The sequence below is a fragment of the Dermacentor silvarum genome, chromosome 10 (genome assembly GCF_013339745.2).
Source record: "Dermacentor silvarum isolate Dsil-2018 chromosome 10, BIME_Dsil_1.4, whole genome shotgun sequence".
Taxonomy (NCBI): Eukaryota; Metazoa; Arthropoda; class Arachnida; order Ixodida; family Ixodidae; genus Dermacentor; species Dermacentor silvarum.
In genome coordinates, this window is record NC_051163.1 from 116307090 (window position 1) to 116325488 (window position 18399).

The 18399-nt window shown below is 47.6% G+C and overlaps 1 protein-coding gene across 1 annotated transcript in view; it reads right to left on the bottom strand.

The window, feature by feature from the left end:
* The window catches only part of LOC119431781 (ATP-binding cassette sub-family C member 2-like), a 72810-nt gene extending 55413 nt beyond the window's left edge, over window positions 1–17397 (bottom strand). Inside the window, exons 1-3 of the mRNA XM_049658041.1 lie at window positions 17329–17397; window positions 9250–9422; window positions 1017–1151 (exon numbers count right to left, since the gene is read on the bottom strand). Coding sequence (XP_049513998.1) covers window positions 1017–1151; window positions 9250–9408 — 294 coding nt within the window. The 5' untranslated portion in view covers window positions 9409–9422; window positions 17329–17397. The remainder of the gene's footprint in view (window positions 1–1016; window positions 1152–9249; window positions 9423–17328) is intronic.
* Window positions 17398–18399: the final 1002 nt, after the last annotated feature.

Genomic DNA, 18399 nt, shown 5'->3' on the forward strand with positions numbered 1-18399 from the left:
AAAGCGGCCCATGGCAAGAATACCTTTAAAGGATCTAACATTTCAAACACGGCCATGGCAAGAATACCATTACAGAATCTAAGAGTTCTGCGCTGAAAGCGAGCTTTGTCTTGGGGAACAACATGCAGCCTCCATCAGCTGCCTTGGGTCGCGCACATGCTTCATTCTTCACATTGTTTCTAGCATTGACAAAGTCGACGGAGAGTACAGTGGCAGTGTGCCTGAATGAGTTACTACGTCACTCTGATAATTTCGCTCGTGGTGACCCGCTTGAAGTTTAGTAGTTATGTGCGGAAAGAAGGTAAATCTGCGGCTGACATTATGGGCGCTTTCATGAAACTTTCCGAAAAATACGAGTTCACTACGTTCCTGAATTATCTTGCCCATGATCGTCTCGTAATGAATGGTGTGCACACACACGCAGACCCGCTTGCTCGAATGAACCGACGTCACGTTTGAGTGCACGAAGGTACCTGCCCTCGATAGGAAGACAGTGAAACGTGACTTTACAAAACTTTACAACGGCCACTACGAGAGCATGCGCTCGAACATTTGCCGATAAACATGTGCCGTAAAGTTTGAGGATAAAGTTAATTATTGTAGTCAGTTGAATTAATGAATTTATTTTTGTCTTTAATCTGAAGTGAGCCGGTGCACATAATTATTCTGCAGTAACGTGATGCGAGTAACGCTTGTGGAATTTTAAAGAAATAAATGTTGGATGTAAAAATAAGTGCATTGTTTATCGCCGCCTTTGTTTTCGCGGTATTTGGAGAGCTTGACGTTGCTTAAGTGGTGCGATTAGCAAGCAATGGGACTGACATGGCATTTCGGCGGCATGAGATTTGACCCAGCTCCAGACGTCGAATTACCCATTGGAACGGGTCCTAAGAGGCGAAATGAATTCAGGTGAATACAGCTTGTGCAAATGAGCATGAAAAAGGAGGAAGGGTTGCGTGGTGTTCCCACAGTCAAGCAACGAACGCATACAGGAACGCACGCACAATGCAACTTACCAGTGACAGTGCCATAGCGTAGTCGGACACCGCATCTCGGAGGGCGAAAATAGTTACGAACTGATTGCGCTTTACATTTCCCAATGCAAAACTACCTTTGGTGACTGAGAGACCAGTAGAAATGAAGAGCAGCACCTGCATAGGAAATTTAGGGGGGGGGGGGGAGAAAAAAAGGGTGAGGTACCAGCCGTTCTTTGTCCATGCTAGGTAACCTGTTGTGAGATTTTAGTTCAAGGCAGAGGTACTACAGGTTTCCGGCAATTATAAAGCCTTCCTTGCCGCTCCCCTACTTTTCAGTGTCAGGCTGCTGTCCTTGCACGATGCGGGCGAAGGGCCGGTGCAGGCACTGTCCTAGTTCGTCATGTGCATAGTGGTAGGGGTCTGGGTTACTGAGTGCAATACAGTATTCCGTTTAAATCACACCTTTGTTCGCCTAATTGCCCCGCAGTTAAACATTGCTGGCTGCTGTCTTACGCAATGAGCCAACAATACAAATTAGTATTGAAAAGGAAACAGTTCTTTAGGTTACGCAGTGCCTTCCTATGATTCAGCATTTTTTGTGTTCACTAACTTGTGAGTACAAGGCATAGATGGTATAGGTTAGTTGTAACAGTACGCCAAAAGCATAACCCATTCTTCTTTAAACAACTAGAGCACGAGGAAAGAACTTCCGAATTTGGAAAGAACAATATGACGCTTACATCCAACTGGTTTGTTTCTGAACGGCACCAGGTATGCGGTTCGTGAACAAAGATATTATGGACACGTGTACTTAGCCTTTTCTCGGGGACTGCATTTAGCCCAGAAACATCTTAAAGTTATCGCTCAGTGCAAGACGTGCCTGCATGATTGGAACTTACTACAATGTTATCGATGGTTCTATCCGTTGTCGTCACCGCAGCTTGTGTAATCTGATTGTATGCGTGACACAAATTGTGTAGTACTTTCTGTAAGACACGCGGGCACCAGCCATAACTCTGGAACCTTCGACGCGCTTGACCGGCAGATCAGATTTTCGACGATCACCGACTGTGTTTGCCGCTATCGTTCTGCTTTGGGTGTAGCTTGTTTTTCTGCGTACAGCTAGGTTCGCCCTATGAAGAGTTAGTTTCACCATTCACAGTTTTGGTACTTTGTTCTTGACCATCGCTATCACGTGACATCTGGTGGAGGTGCTTGTGCGTTCATTTACCGAACGCCCCCGTAAAGCCGCGATCCCAGCGCGACACCTGAGGAGAACACCAACGTCGTCAAGCATCAGCGAGCTAGCCGTAGGCTGCAATGACTGGTACCGGAGTACGGACCTCTTCCCGAGAAGACCACAGGAATAAACGCCAACTCAACAACCACAATAGCAGCCCCAGCGTCCCCCATCCTGCTCCAACAACCTCGGGAACCGCCGACCTTCCATGGATTATCGGCTGAAGACTCATAAACATGGATGGAGACCTCGGCTTCTGCCGCATCTACCTCGACCACCATAGATCCCGAACCAGACTTCGACATAAATCCAAGTCTCCCCATGAGTAAGCAGCCACAGCTCAAGTCTTCTGCGACGATACAAAGACTGCGTTTTGACGCCACCGAGGATTTGAGAAACACGAATTGCAAAGCACCGCATAATAAGTGAAAAGTGCACTGGACCACTCCGCCAGAGCCCTTACCGAATCTCGACGCGAGAACGTGAAGCTATAAGGCAACAAGCCGATGAAGTGCTGCGCGATGACATCATCCAGCCGTCGAAAAGTCCTTGGGCGTCTCCGGTGGTCTTAATGAAGAAGGATGGAACTCTGAGCTACTGCGTCTATTATCGCCGCTTTAACAAAATAGCAAACAAGGACGTATACTTCCTCCTACGGGTAGACGACGCATTACACTGTCTCTGCAGTGCTAAGTACTTTTCATCGAAGGACCTCAGGACAGGTTATTGGCAAATTCAAGTTCACGAAAGCGATCGAGAGAAGACCGCGTTTATGCTATGCGGACTGTGCTCGGCACCTGAAATTTTCCAGCGCGTCATGGACACGGTGTTAGCAGTGTTGAGGCGGCAGACCTATCTCATCATCTTGGATGACGTCGTCGTTTTCGCCGATAATTTCGACAATCACAGCCGGTCCTTGTCGAAAGCAGAAGCCAATTACTCTACAACGGAAAAAGAATTACTTGCCATTATTTGGGGATACCACAACATTCCGCCCTTACCTATATGGCCGGCCCTTCAAAGTCGTAAGCGACCACCAAGCCTTATGTTGGCTGGTAAATTCAAATGACCCTTCAGGACGCCTAGCACGAAGGAGTCTGAGACTCTAGGAATTTGACATGATCCGTCATCTACAAGTCGGGACGGAAGCACTCTGATGCCGAATACCTATCACGCACCCCCATTGACCCACCGCCTCAAGACGACGAGGATGACGACTCCTTCCTAGGAACAATAAGCGCGGAAGACTTCGCTGAACAGCAACAAGCAGACCCAGAGCTAAAAAGTCTCGTCGAGTATTTGGAAGGCAACATCGACTATGTCCCTAGGGCGTTTAGTCAAGGATTGTCTTCCTTTTCACTGCAAAAGCACGCGTTCGTAAGGAAGAGCTTCTCACTAGTGCGCACTAACTACCTTCTTGTTGTTCCCTCAGCACTTTGTCCGAAGGTTCTACAGGCCCTACACGAAGATTCGACTGCTGGTCAGCTCGGATTCTCTCGGGCGCTATCGAGGATGCAGGAGAAGTATTACTGGCCGCGCCTGACTGCCGACTTCGCCCGTTACGTCAAGACATGCTGAGACTGCCAGCGACGCAAAACACCACTGACATGGCCAGCGGGATTACTACAGCCGATCGAGCCTCCTTGCCGTCCGTTTCAGCAGATCGGGATGGATTTGTTTGGACCTTTTCCGACGTCCTCATCTTGGAAGAAGTGGATCGCCGTGGCCACCGAATACCTTACGCACTACGCGGAAACGAAAGCTCTGCCTAAAGGTAGTGCGGCCGAAGTTGCTAAATTTTTCATCGAGAACTCCTGCTACGACATGGCGCCCCAGAAGTCCTGGTCAGCGACAGAGGAACGGCCTTCACTGCAGAGCTCACCCAAGGGATTTTGCAATACAGCCAGACAAGCCACAGGAGGACAACTGCCTACCACCCACAGACGTATGGTCTTACGGAGCGGCTGAACAAGACCCTCGCCGACATGCAATGTACGTCGACGTCGAGCACATGACGTGGGATGCCATCTTGCCGTACGTAACGTTCGCTTGCAACAAGGCGGTGCAAGTAACAACGCAGTTCAGGCCGTTCAAGCTGGTTTACGGCAGCAACCTGACAACGACTCTCGACGCCATGCTGCCCTACGTCATCGACGAAGAGAATGTGGACGTCACCGCCTATGTCGAGCGCGCCGAAGAAGCCCGACATCTCGCCCGCCTGCGCATCAAGAACCAGCAGAGAGGACCGAAAGCCGACACTCCAATCTTCGACGACGCTACGTCGAATACCAGCCTGGTGACTGTGTTTGGGTTTGAACCCCAATACGCTGACGAGGACTTAGCGAGAAAGTTTTGCGACGCTATTTTGGACCCAACTAGGTCATCCAACGTTTTGGCACCCTGGACTATGAGGTCGTGCCAGACGACAATTCGCAACCACAGCGGCACCACTCACGACCTGCAATAGTCCAAGTTGTGCGCCTTAAGCCCTGCTACCAGCACTAAATAACTCTGCGACATAGTTGCTTTGTTATTTTTCTTCGCGGCATGTGGTTTAGTTTCTTGAGTTCGTGTTTGTAGCATCGGGGCGATGCTATTTAATCTTCTCTTACATTTATGAATTGAGCTCCCTATCTGATAGGTTGTCTTTCATTCGGCTAACATGTATAAGTAAAGGATCAGTTAAGCGCGTATATATATAACGGGGGCATTGACACGTTCACTTCTTTGGATATCACCTGGATGTCACCCATTAACAATTGAAGGTGTTATCGCTCAGTGCATGACGCGCCTGCATGATTGCCATTTACTGGAATGTTCTCGAAGGTTCTATCCATTGCTTGTTATCACCGAAGCTTGTGTAATCTGAATTGATGCACGAAGAGAATTGTCCAGCACTTTCTGGAAGATATACGGGCACCAGCGATTACTCTTGAAACTTCGACTCGCTTGACCGGTAGATCAGATTTTCGACAATCGCCGACTGTGCTTTGAGTGTAGCCTGTTTCTCTGGGCACAGCTAGGTTTGTCCAATAAATAGTTTCGCCATGTACAGTTCTTGCTAGTGTGTTCTTGACCGTCGCTATCACGTGAGAATATTTGCGTTGTTCATTAAACTCAGTTTTACTATTACTACCCACCGCGTTGGCTCAGTCAGCTAAGGCGTTGCGCTGCTGATCGAGGGATTGAATCCCGACCCTGGCGGCCGAATTTCGATGAAGGCGAAATGCAAAAACGCCCGTGTGCTTGCGTTGAAGTGCACGTTAAAAAACCCCAGGTGGTCAAAATTTATTCGGAGCCCTCCACTACGGCGTGCCTCATTATCAGAACTGGTTTTGGCACGTAAGACCCCAGGAAGAAGAATTTTACTTCCTAAGCAACGTTTGCAGTCTGTGTAACGAAAGCTGTGTAGCTATTGTCGTTGTTGAAGTACGAAGGTTTGTTTTAACACGAAAGTGTTTTATGCCGGGGTCCACCAAGACTTCACTGACGTATTTCCGTCACGGAAATACGTCAGCTTACAATGTACACGAACATAATACAAAGAAAGAAACCAGAAGAAAAAGTTCCACAAACATGGAAAATTTGGAAATCGAACCCACGACCTCTCGGTCCGCGACGATAGATCGCCGAGCGTTTAACCCATTGCGCCACAAACGCATTTGCAGAGAGCTACACAGACGCGCCTTATATATCTAACACTCCTCCGTGTACCCGCGCTCTTGCTCGGGGCGGTGCCGCCGCCTACGAGCAGAAAAGAGAAGTACTGCATTATGACACTAACGCGCACCGACAGTGAACGCTTCGGTGGTCTCAGCAATACGACGCCTCGATGCCAGCATTCGAAGGGACGCTGGCATCAAGAAGCACTACCAACGCCACCTAGGTGGCGTTCACCGTATCTGGCCTCCGCAATTAGCTCTGAAAATGTTTCTGAAGTTGATCGCGGAGGCTGCAATTACGACGCGCTGTACGCGCTGATTTGACTCGGTGACGATTCAGTTACGTGCTTTGTCTTGCGCGTTGTATTAGTGTGTCAGTTACGTGCTTCGTCTTTCGCGTTGTGCTAGCGTGTGCAGCGTAGTGCAGCTTCCATATGCACGACGGTTGCTCATGGTCATCGACGTTGGTAGTCGTGATGGAGGAGACGTGCCACCAGGCGTCAGCGTGGGTGCATCAACGCCTAAGGGCGCTTTAGCCACAAAACACCAATAGACATTATATATCAATGTGCAATAAACATTACACTACTTCTGTGAAGACACGTTTCACTTTCGTGTTCTATACCGATTCCTATATAAGAGGGATCAACCACATTTTTTTGAGGAAACCCTGCTTTGATCGTTCGGGGGAATACTGTTGAATGAGCTGTGTGCACACTTTTTCTTTAATGTCGGTAGGCATACCTTAGAAATTTCCACAGCGTGTTTGAGGTGACTGAAGTCCCTTTAAGTGCTTCAACATGCAAAGTAGTTGGCGCATGTTCTTTTGTATCTCTTCCTGTGTATCTTTCGAGTGATTTTTGTTGATTATACATTATTTTGCTTAACTTTGACCGCAACATTGCCTTAACTATTGAAAATAATGTGCTTCATGCTGAAACACAAAGTAGTATTCGTTTAAATACAAAGATTTTTTTGACAAATATTTGGTTTATTTACCCTGTACTACCGGTGAGGTGAGGAACCACTCGCAGGCACTCGGTGGGCTTTGCCCATACCTCCCCTTAGTGTTTTTTTTTTGATGGAATAGAGTCCCATTCAAGTCAGGGCGCAGGAATGCGGAATGATAGAGACTATATAACATTTCTGGCGAAACAAAAAGGAATCCCGCACCACATCTCACTTTTTTTGTTCACGTTTATGTGATTAGCATTCACGCAATGTGGCTACGTTGCGTGGTAGTCTATATCGTGGGGCCGACCTCCTCGGGCATGTTTAGGACTTAGACAACGATACAAAACTGCCCACCGTGCATCAAGCTTCTTATACGCAGGAAGGGGATGCGGGCAAGACGAGATGTTCAGCGATCTCGCAGAGGTGTAGAAGCTTGTGGAGAAATTAGAAAGTGTTAGATATTTAGTCGCGCACCTTCCTCCTTCAGAAGGCTGGTCTAGGTAAAGCATACAACCAACTGGGTCACGTCCTCGGAAGGCAACTCTTGCACGAGCACTGGCAAAAACATCTCTTGGATCTTCGAGACAGGTGATCCATATCATAGATGGTCGCAGGCGCTGCACAAAACATCAAGCTCGTCGTGGAGGAAGTGTTTCTTGACGCAACTGTCCAGCCACTGTAAAACGTTCAGGTTAGAGGCTGGTGACCGGCCGTTAACCCTGGGCTGGGTGCTTTTGTTGCAGTAGGGCTTCACGGTTTGCAGTGGCACGTTGACACTCAGTCTACTCCATATGGTGTAATCATCCCTAACTCGCATACCTCTGTTCAGTGGCGTGGCGACGGTGAGCTGGATCGACACGACGCAGTCTCCTCTCTGCGTCCTTGTAGCGGCGCACTAATAGGCCCCAATGCCTCAAAAAAAAAAAAGAGAGAGAGAGAGAGAGAGAGAGCGCCGCGTGCACATGTTCACGTGGTAAATCACGCTAGCGTGCCCATCCCCGAGCGGTCGCGTTCACCGGCCACTCACCAGGACAATGGGCCCCATGGCTCGCCAGTTCTGACAAACTGTGGCCATGGTGGCTTCGTCTCCTCAGCCGCCTTCACATAACTGGTGACTCCGGACGACTGAGCAAGGCACGACAGCGTCAACACAGGGACTCGTACACGGCGAGCGTGACGGTAGCATTCCTGGACCAGTAGATGTCCCTTGCCTCCACGGCTTCCACTTGTTTTATGTAGCCAACCTGGCCACCTGGTGTATGCGGCTGGACAGCCACTTCTTCATCCACAACGTGACTGACCCACTGCTCCACTACCACCGCGCACGGCACGCTCTAGTTTCCAGATGACCTGATCGGGCAACTACGACTGCCACCTCCTGGGCCGAACTTGTACAAGGATCTACGGCGCGACCGTCATCGGGAACTACGCCTATTCGGACTCACGGCATAGTCCTTCTGGCATGCTGTCACGAGCTCCCTTGCCTCGTCACCAGTCGCTTCATCCCTCATCATCTTCGCGACGCGCACTGCCAGTGTCCAGCTGCCCTGCTTGACCAACTGCACGCGCCGGCCCAGACCTCCACCACCCTTCGGCACTTGAGCTTTCACCAGCTGTGGAATTAGTAGGGTAGGAATGCTAACAGCCAAAAATAAATAAATAAATAAATAAATAAATAAATAAATAAATAAATAAATAAATAAATAAATAAATAAATCAATCAAATGAAATGTTTGGCAATTCAAGTCACATACATTTTCTATTTCTTTTTGTTTCTCACTTTTTTCGGTTCCTTTACTCCCATTTTCTGATGGTGGCTGTTTCGTCATTTAACAAAAGAAAATTGTTAGATGGTTTACTTCGCTTTAGGAGTAACTGTTACTCCGCTCATGACTACAGCTTTCAGGGGATAGGAAACAGTGAAATGTGGAAAGCCAATGTAACAATTCATACAACTACAGCAAAGCAAGACGCACGGAACTTATTAGAAAAACACCTGGTGACAAGACACCCTGTTCTACGCAACAAATACCGGCAACAGGCCTTTCAGTATACGTGTATGCTCATGCTCTCAAGAGCATGATTCATCTGGAGAGCTTCTTCACATTTACGAAATCTATCTATCCATATTTGCCTATAAACAAATAATAAAAGACGTTCGCACAAACCTCATTGCAATCAAAGTATCGACGGCAATTTCCGTATTCCATCCTAACGAGACCGATTCTGTTAAAGTTACGAAAACTCTCTCTTACTGTATAAACAGATAAAAACAATTATTTAAAAATATGCCTGAATTACAACAATTTTTAAGACTTTTTTGTTAAACAAAAGTACAATGCTGCCATTTCTTTCTTTGTTTTTTTACTAAATATTGTTTTATAATGTAGACGTGAACACAGACGCGTCGCCTCACCATTTGCGTGACATCCAGCAACGTCCAGTACGGCCCATTCGGAACAGGAGGGTAGTTGTTGCGTGCCGTTTGCGCTGCGCCGAACAAGACGAGGATTCCAAGAGGAACGCACTTGAGTAATATCGCCGCAATCTCTGCTGGCCTCAGCTCGTCTTCCATCTTTGCAACAGGTTCTAAAGAGAAAAAAAATGAGAACGACATGCACGATAGCCGCATAAGTTGTCATAAATTGTAGCAACGCCTTGGGGTCATCATTCCCGAAATCACGTGATCAAACGACTTTTCATGTAACAGTATTTCAAAAGCCGTTCATTTTTAATTGTACTTATGAAGAGGAACAATGATGTCTTAATAACTGAATATAATCTATTGGGTCTACATGTTACAATATATATGTATACGGGTACAATATATAGACTACCTGAGTTTGCGGCCTTATGTAATACTGAATTGAATTCTGGGGTGTACGTGTCGAAACCACGTATAAATTGCGAGGCACGCCGTAGTAGGGGACTCCAAGGTAATTTTGACCACCAGCTGCTCTTTGACATGCCCCAATGCACGGACACGGACGTTTTTGCATTTTGTACCCATTGAAATGCGGCCACCGCAGCCGGGATTTTATCGCGCGACCGCGTGCTGAGCAGCGCATGCATAATGTAATAAGAAGCCCTAATGTGATTAGTATAATAATTTTTAGTGCATTATCTAGGTAAATTTTGTTGCCATCCTGTGGATTATTTAGCTTAAAGTGTTTAAAGCATCTCTCAAACTTTCACATTATTTGGTTTTTGCCATTATTTGGTTCTTGCCATTTCTACGCCTTAGCTAACTGAGCCACCGCGGCGGGTTGCACCACAGCGCTAGATTCACAACCTGTTCAAATTTCTTTCTGTGTTTATTTTTCCAACTTGCTTTGTCGTGATGAAGCTATAGCTTCCCGGCGAGCCAATGCATTATTGCTCTCGGAAAAAAAAAAAAGAACGGGCAAGTTTGCACACGGTCGTTCAAAACTTAGGCACAGCGAAACTGTCGATCCCCAAGTCTTTCTGGCTGCTACTGCTATTGTCGGGTACAACTTTAGAAGACAGGAGAGGCCCCGTCCAGATGACCGAAGCGCAGCAGCCAATTGAGCGGGACTATTCCTTTAGTCGCGGAGGCAAAAAATTTTGACTGCTTCTAAAACGCGTATTTGTCGGTGTAAATAAGATTTGTGTATCTTGACGAGTGGTTTGGTAAAACTATCGTGATGGAGATGCTACAGAACATGCCGGATCGCGAGAGAAAAATAACTCCGTGCCTTCTACAACGCTGTGCGTCGTCTGCTACGGAGCAAGATCGATGGCACGGGGCGTGTAATTATAAAACAGTCGCTGGCTTAATAGCATAAGATTCATTTATACTTTTTGTGTGTTTGCAGAAACTTATTTTTTAAAGTGTTTTAGGCTTATTTTATTATTATTATTATTATTATTATTATTATTTATTTATTTTTTGCGGTTGCGAAACTGCAATCTCGTGAGTTCGCGCACGTTCGCGCACGGCATTCCGTGCCAGTTTTCCGCCATGGAGCCCAGCGAGGTGACATCGGAACGCGATACTTTGTTGCCTAACGAGCCTTGTGTCACCTCGATGACCACAACACCAAGAAGCCTCGGCAAGAACAAGAGCGGCCACATCCTGAACAGCGATTCACGCAACATGATCTTCCACTGCTACACGTTTTGGCGTAGCAGGGAGCCTGAACGCAGCGTGGAGGACACGAGCAAGTTTGTCGCCGACATGCTCGGTCGTCAGCGAAAGGACTGTGTTCAGGGTGAGGGAGGAAGTTAAAGCTTCGCATTTTTCGGGTGGCAAACTGACGACGCCCTCGCGAAAGCGCCCACGCAATGCGGAGAAGAGAAGACGCAGCGCGAAGTTTGACAGCTTCACGTTGTGCGCGCTGAGGTCATGTGTGCACGATTTCTTTCGCCGCAACGAGATACCGACGGTCGAGAAGATTACTACCGAGTTCTCGGAGCGTATGGAACTACCATCACTAAGGCGGTGCACTGTGTGTCACCTGCTTGCCGAGATCGGCTTCAAGCACGAAAAGAGAAGAGGCAACTCACTGCTTATCGACCGGAATAACATCACCGATTGGCGGAATTGCTACCTCCGTGACGTGGAGCGCTACCGGGCGGAAGGCCGAAAGATCTTCTACCTGGACGAGACATGGGTGACGGCAGGACACACTCGGTCGATCGTGTGGACAGACACCGTGGTGCAGAAGCGCGGACGCCTGTTCGCTCGAGCAAATGGCTGGATGACGCGTCTAAAACAACCTTCTGGGAAAGGTCAGCGCCTGATCGTGACGCACATCGGCAGCGAGGATGGCTTCGTCGACGGCTGCTTGGATGTATTCCCAGGCCAAAAGACAGGCGACTACCACCAGGAAATGGACGGCAATCGCTTTGAGGGCTGGTTCAATGACGTTCTGCAGAAGTTGCCAGCTGGTAGCGTCATTGTTTTAGACAATGCACTTTACCATAGCCGGCGAGAAGAGAAATTGCCGACGACGGCCTGGAACAAGGAAAAGATACAGGAGTGGCTCACAAGCAAGAACATCCCCTACGGTGAAAGTATGATAAAGAAGCAGCTGTTCGAGCTGGTGGCATCTGTAAAGTCACGCTTTCTGAGCTACATCGTACGATAGCACAGCTGTAAGGAGCCGGTTGCATTGTACTCAGGCTCCCGCCGTACCACTGCGAATTTATTCCCATTGAGCTTGTGTGGGCAGAGGTCAAAAATGGCATCACTGCGGACAACAGAGACTTCAAGCTGTCCACGGTCGACGCCATCTTGAGGGAGAAAATCAAGCTGGTAACGGCGGAAGAATGGAGGAAGAGCATTCAGCACGAGATGGACTTGGAGGCAAAGTTCTGACTTGACACGTCTGGGAGTGAGCACATTCAACCCGTCATCATCCAGCTGGGTGGAGATGACACTGAAGAAAGGGCTACCAAAATTTTGCCAGTGGGTTCGCAACAGCCAACCATCCATTCCGTGACCTCTCAAATGAATAAGCAGTTCCATTTATGGCATATTCCTTTAATAGAAGCTCAATTCTGATAAGCAACGTCCTGCACACATCGTGCTCGATTTAAGAAGTGGCATAGAAACACATTTAAATGCTGGTATATCTGAATTGGAACACTATTGTTAACCCTGATTATCGTTGGCGGGCTCAAAATGCTCATTCGGGCAGCCACCGTCGAGTTTGACGCGCCCCAAAGTGAAATAGCAGTAGTCAGAGCACGCTTTATGGCTCTGTTAGCAGTCTGCACTGGAAATCACAGTCATGTCATAGCCAGTGCTGGTGAAATAGCAGATGACAACACGAAACTGACAGCCACTGTTAGCAGCTTGCACGCCAAAGCACATTCATGTGGTTGCATTGTTTATTTTGGTAATCCGGCTCACACAAGTAATGCGAATAAGAGAACAAATATAAAACATCATTAGCTCAGTGAGGCCCAAAATGCTCATTCAGGCAGCCACCGTCGAGTTTGACGCGCCCCATAGTCAAATAGCAGAAGTCGGAGTACGCTTTTTTACTCCGTTAGCAGTCCTGCACTGAAAATTGGAAGTGGTGCTATAGCCAATTTTAATTTATTAATCTGACTCGGGCAAGTTACGCGAATTGCAAGCAGAATTATTAACGTGATTAACTTTGCTAGCATTTTTTGTCATATTTACATACCGGAAAAATGCTCAGCAAAGTTGAACGTGTTTTACCGCGGACACTGGCTGTCAGTCCGCTGGCGTGATGAAGAGCGGCAGCAGCGGCGAACGAAGTCCCCTTCGTGCTGGCTGCCTCTCGCTTCAACGCGAACTAGGCGCGCCAGAACACAGCGCCCACGAAGCCATCAACTATCTCGGCAATGTAGAAGTTTGGGCTTGTTGTTGGGCCATCCTTTAAGAACACAGACCGCGCTGACCTCCAAGTGAATTTTTACTCACCGAAAAACACTTAAATGACATTTTCTAATGAAATGCAAGCACACAGGCACAGCTGTCTTCTAATCACACAAACAATAGTTCCGCGTGATAAAAAGGATGCGGGTTGCATTCACAATGAAATGCAAGCGCAGGCACACTGTTGTCATCTAATCGACCAAAAATTAGTCATGCGTGATATCAAGTACGTGCGTGATTCTAGTAGTTTAGTTCTTTATCGGTTAGGGCGATTGATGCGATTGATGGTGCGCTGACAGATTTGTTTCTATATCTTGCCATCTCCAGTGACCTCAATTATTTCTTTGGAGTTTTTTGAGGAGTTTCTGCCTACAACCATGCAGCCTTTGAAATTCGGTCTCCAGCCACAGTCATTTCCGTGTAGTGCTAAATGACCTTCTCTGCCTCACCTCACATTGTTGTAATGTTCGCGCAAATGGTCATTGATGCAACGTCCTCTCTGTCCCACATAAAGTTTGCCATCCAAAAGCGCAATTTTGTATGCAATACCTTAAGCGCATCGGACGCATGGTTTCCTATGGTTGGATTGGCAGCCAGGTCATGCTATACCTTCCTGGTGTTTTGTATTCCATAACCATAGCAGTTTTTGTGGAGCCGTGAACAAGACTTGGGTGATAATCCTCTGGCCAAAACCTTTCAGGCAGTTATACACATTATGGATAAAAGACAAAACAGCCACTTTCATCCGCAGTATGTTTCGCTGGTTAGATTGTCCTCCTCTGGTTCCACATCACGTATTTTTCATTTCAAGAGAGTACATGTATACTAGCCGATATCTTATGTGACGTTGATTATAAAATATTTGAAAAGCACTTACAAATAAGTTGCAGATAGTTATTGCTGAATTAGTAGCTGAACATCAAAAATGTGTGACTCGAGGACGTTCTATAGAGGCAAATATTCATATAGCACGAACAGTACTTGTGTGCATGGCGGGTAGTATGAATGAAGTAGCTTTTCTTCAGATTGACATAGCCAAAACCTTTGATCAAATCCAGCATAATGTATTGCTGAGCTGTGACGACATATTAAGCTAGGTGTAATATACAATGATATATCCCTTAAAAGTAATTGTGAAGCGTACCATATTAGTTACAATAGAGGTAAAGTGACTTGTTTGTCAGGATTCTTGCCACTTTCACGTATAGTCTAATCAGAGCAAAAGCGCACAAGACACGGCGACAAGAAACGTAAATGAGCGCTTTCGTGCTTGTCCATGCTTTTTGCTGTTGTACTCTTATTAGACTATTATTATGAAATATTATTAGCCGAACGTACCACCCTTGTAAGCTATATTTCGCCTTCACTTTTTGTTATATATTTGGAACCACTTTGCTTAAGCGCGCTTTGTAACTCAAGTATTAGAGAATACAGGTGCACAGAAGGGGAAATTGCAGTCCTGGCTTATGCGAATGACATTGCCTTGTTTTACGTCGAAAGGCCCAGTAATAATGAGGCTATAAACCGTACTAACCGTTTCTATGAAACGACCGTAGCAAGTGTAAATATTGACAAAGCGCAAGTGTTTTGGCTAGATATGAGGGCTCTAACTACACCTGTGTTCTCGAATACCCATTGCAAGCCGGTTGAAGAACATGCTCTGATAGCCCGGCTGCTAATGACCCCACACACACACACACACACACACACACACACACACACACACACACACACACACACACACACACACACACACACACACACACACACACGCACACGCACACGCACACACGCACGCACGCACGCACGCACGCACGCACATGCGCAAGACATTGCTCGCCTTTTTCTTTTCATATACGAAGTCCCTAGTGGTCTGCCGCTGACACGATGATTGTCGCTGGTGTACTCAGAAATGTAGGCGCGCTGTCTGATTTAGCGGAGAGCGTGGAAGGCGATGCTGGGCGCTAGGGCGAACGTCAGTGGCTGGTGGTCAGTAAGGACATGAAAGGAGTGGCCCTCGAAAAAATGTCAAAAGTACTTCACAGCCAAATAGATGGCGAGCAGTTCTCGGCAAAGGTGCTGTAAGGGCACTCAGTGGGCTTTGCCAAGCTTCTTGGAAAAGTACGCATTGGGCTGCCAAGCGCCAGCAACTAACTGCTGCAACGCTGCACCGACAGCGGTATCCGATGCGGCAACCATGACGGATGTTGGGGCGTCGCATTTGGGGTGAACGAGGAATGTCGCCGTGCAATGGCTTCTTTGATGCCTCTAAACGCGCGGTCGGAGGTGTCGTTCCAGGGCACGGGAGTATTCAGTGTCTTGAGGTCCGGGACTAGGTCCTGGAAAGGTTGCAATAAAATGGCGCAGAGAGGAGTGAAGCGGCGGTAACAGTTGGCGAGGCCAAAAAATTCGCACAGTTACCTGCTGGTGGATGGTTTAGGAAACTCACGGATGGCTGTGACGCGGGTCTGGAGGGGACAGATGCCATCTGCGCGTACGCGATGGTCGAAAAAAATCCAACTCTGTAACACCAAACTCGCTCTTCGGACCGTTAACGACAAGACCAAACTTACTGAGTCTTGCTAGCACTTGACGTAAGTGGAGCTTCTGAGCTTCAGTGGTGGTGCTGAAGACGATGATGTCAATATAGGCAAAGCAGCACGTCAAGCCACGTAATACCTTGTCAAAAAAAAAAACAAAAAAAACGCTGAATGGTCTGGGCCGCATTACGAAGATGAAAGGCATGCGCAGATATTCGAACAGGCCGAAGGGTGTTATAATGGCGGTTTTAGGAATATCTGAGGGTTCCACAGTAATCAGGTGATAAGCATTTACCAGGTCGACCTTGCTGAAGATGGTACAGCCGTGCAGTGCCGTCGTACTGACGAACCAAAGTTCCGAATCCGACGACAAGAGGTCGGGGAGCTTGAGAGCGGAGACCTAGGGCTCGCGGGGTGGTGGTGCTGATGACGGCACTTGATCAGAAGAATGTGAAGCCATGAGTTATTGGATAGAAGGCGGATGGCGAAGACTGCGGGGCCTGAGTTCCCGGTGGCCTTAGGCCTAGCGATGCGCCTGAGGCAAGTGTAGGGCAGGAGCTGAGAGCGATGACACGAAGTACGGGTCACCATTTTGTGGGCGCGAAAAAATCAGCCAGACGTTGGTGCCTGGTGTCCACAAATTATATTTTAGCAGTGCCCACTCAATCAGGCGGGAGCGGGACAAAGCGCTGCTGGTATTCTTTCTTGCAGCCGCCGATTCCACTGCTGGCACACCCTCAGAGGGCTGGGCGTATCGTTGTCGTCTTTTTGGTTGGATCACTGTGTCACGTAGTAGCGCGCAACAAACTTTCAGCTGAAGTGGTTATGAATGAGCTCTTGCTAGAAAGAGCACAAGCGCCTTAAATCATTCCGAAGAGGCGACAAAAGAATAGTATTTCGAAGTCAAGCGGCAAAGAAAAATGGTTTCTTTCCATGCCATGAGAAATATCCAAGTAACTACTTAAGAGTACTGACACCCTCCCCAACACGAGCCACCGAAATGCAGCTTTCCATTCAGTGATAAACAGAGAATTATATCTGTGGAGACAAGCACTTGCGAGAGTTAAAGAAACACTAGGAAGTTTTTGAAGTGCCCTAAAGTAATATGCTCCATGTATACATGTATGCACATGACGAATATAGAAGAAATTCTAGTGGTCACTGTAAATATTTTACGCTGATATAAGTAATATTTTGATCGAACGTCTGTCAGCCCGAAGAACTTTGTCTTTCTAGGTTTATTACTGCATATTTCAGAAGCACGGGGACATTCATTGGGAAATTGAGCTCCAGAGAAACAGAAAAACTGATCCCCAACCAGGTTTTGTGCAAGTATACTAATTTGCGGTGCATTCTCATGAAATCGCAGTGAACAATTTACAAAATACCGCAGCTCCTGAAATAAATTGCGCAGTTGAGAAACTTCTACCGTGAGTGGTCTAATTAAATTACGAGACTTACGAATGCTCGATTTTCAGATGCCTGTACACATTCTTCTAATTATGCTCCGCAAGTGCCGGCATGTGCGGTGAAACAATGCTGTTTCAAAGTGTAGGAATCGTGCGCATGCGTGTGCTCTTACCTGCACAATTGGTGTCTTCGCAGCTGCAGCGCAGTACGCATACAAAGCTGGGCCTTACAGCACTGCACGGCATGCATTTGATAATTTCACTGGCATCGGCAACCATCAGGCACGCGAAAGAACAGCTTTAAAAAGTGTTTGTAGCGGAGAAGCGGACGTGAAACATTTGGCGGAAACGGTGTCAGCACGCATGACGTACAGGTAAGCGTAGGGCGGCTCAACATCAGTGCACCTCAATGAGGAGAAAGCCGCTTGGACAAGTGCCACGCAAAACATTTACTGCGCACATGAAAAAAAAGGAAATGATTTAAGCAAACAAAAAAAAAAAATCCACGTTCCACCAACATGCTTCGCCTTTTTCATTCTCTTGAGAACTTTTTAGTTCCCCAGCGATTGGCCTCCTCCGTGCTCCACAGTTTTCCACGATTGGTTTCTTTTTATTTTCGAAGCCTATTTTGCCGCATGCCAGTCCCTTTTGCGGTGTGTCGGTGCGTGGGTCGGTAGGTAAGTGGGTATTTATTCTCTGTCGCACACGTTGGACATCTGTAAGAAAAAGAAATGCATGATCGACAGTACAATTTGAACCTTCGCCTTTGAGCCCAGAAGTCAAACGAACGCGCTTACTGCTAGGCCACGATCGCTGCATATTCCTCTTATGCCACAGCCGACTGGCTATTAGAGAGGGACTCCGTTAGGACGCCATAAGATGCGGACGTGTTTCGCATGGGCTGCTGTTTCGCCTCCGGATAAAGCGGACCCCCACCAGTGGGCCCCCACCAGAAGGTTTGCAAAACGTGCATCATATAGGGCCATGGGGCAGACCACTGCCCTATACAAGCGTCGCCATTTGCGAGCAGTGCGGCATCGACAAACCCACCTTTCCACACCCGTGCTATCCCCTTACAGATCCTGCGGCGTGGACCAACCCACCACCGACCCGGAATGCCCGCGAGACGAGCGGCAACATATCAACACAGCCTGGATCAAGGAGGCATTCAATTGCTAACATCCACTCGCAGCCGCCCGCAGGCTCTCGAAAACACAGTAACGACTCTGCCTCGGGAGGCGAGT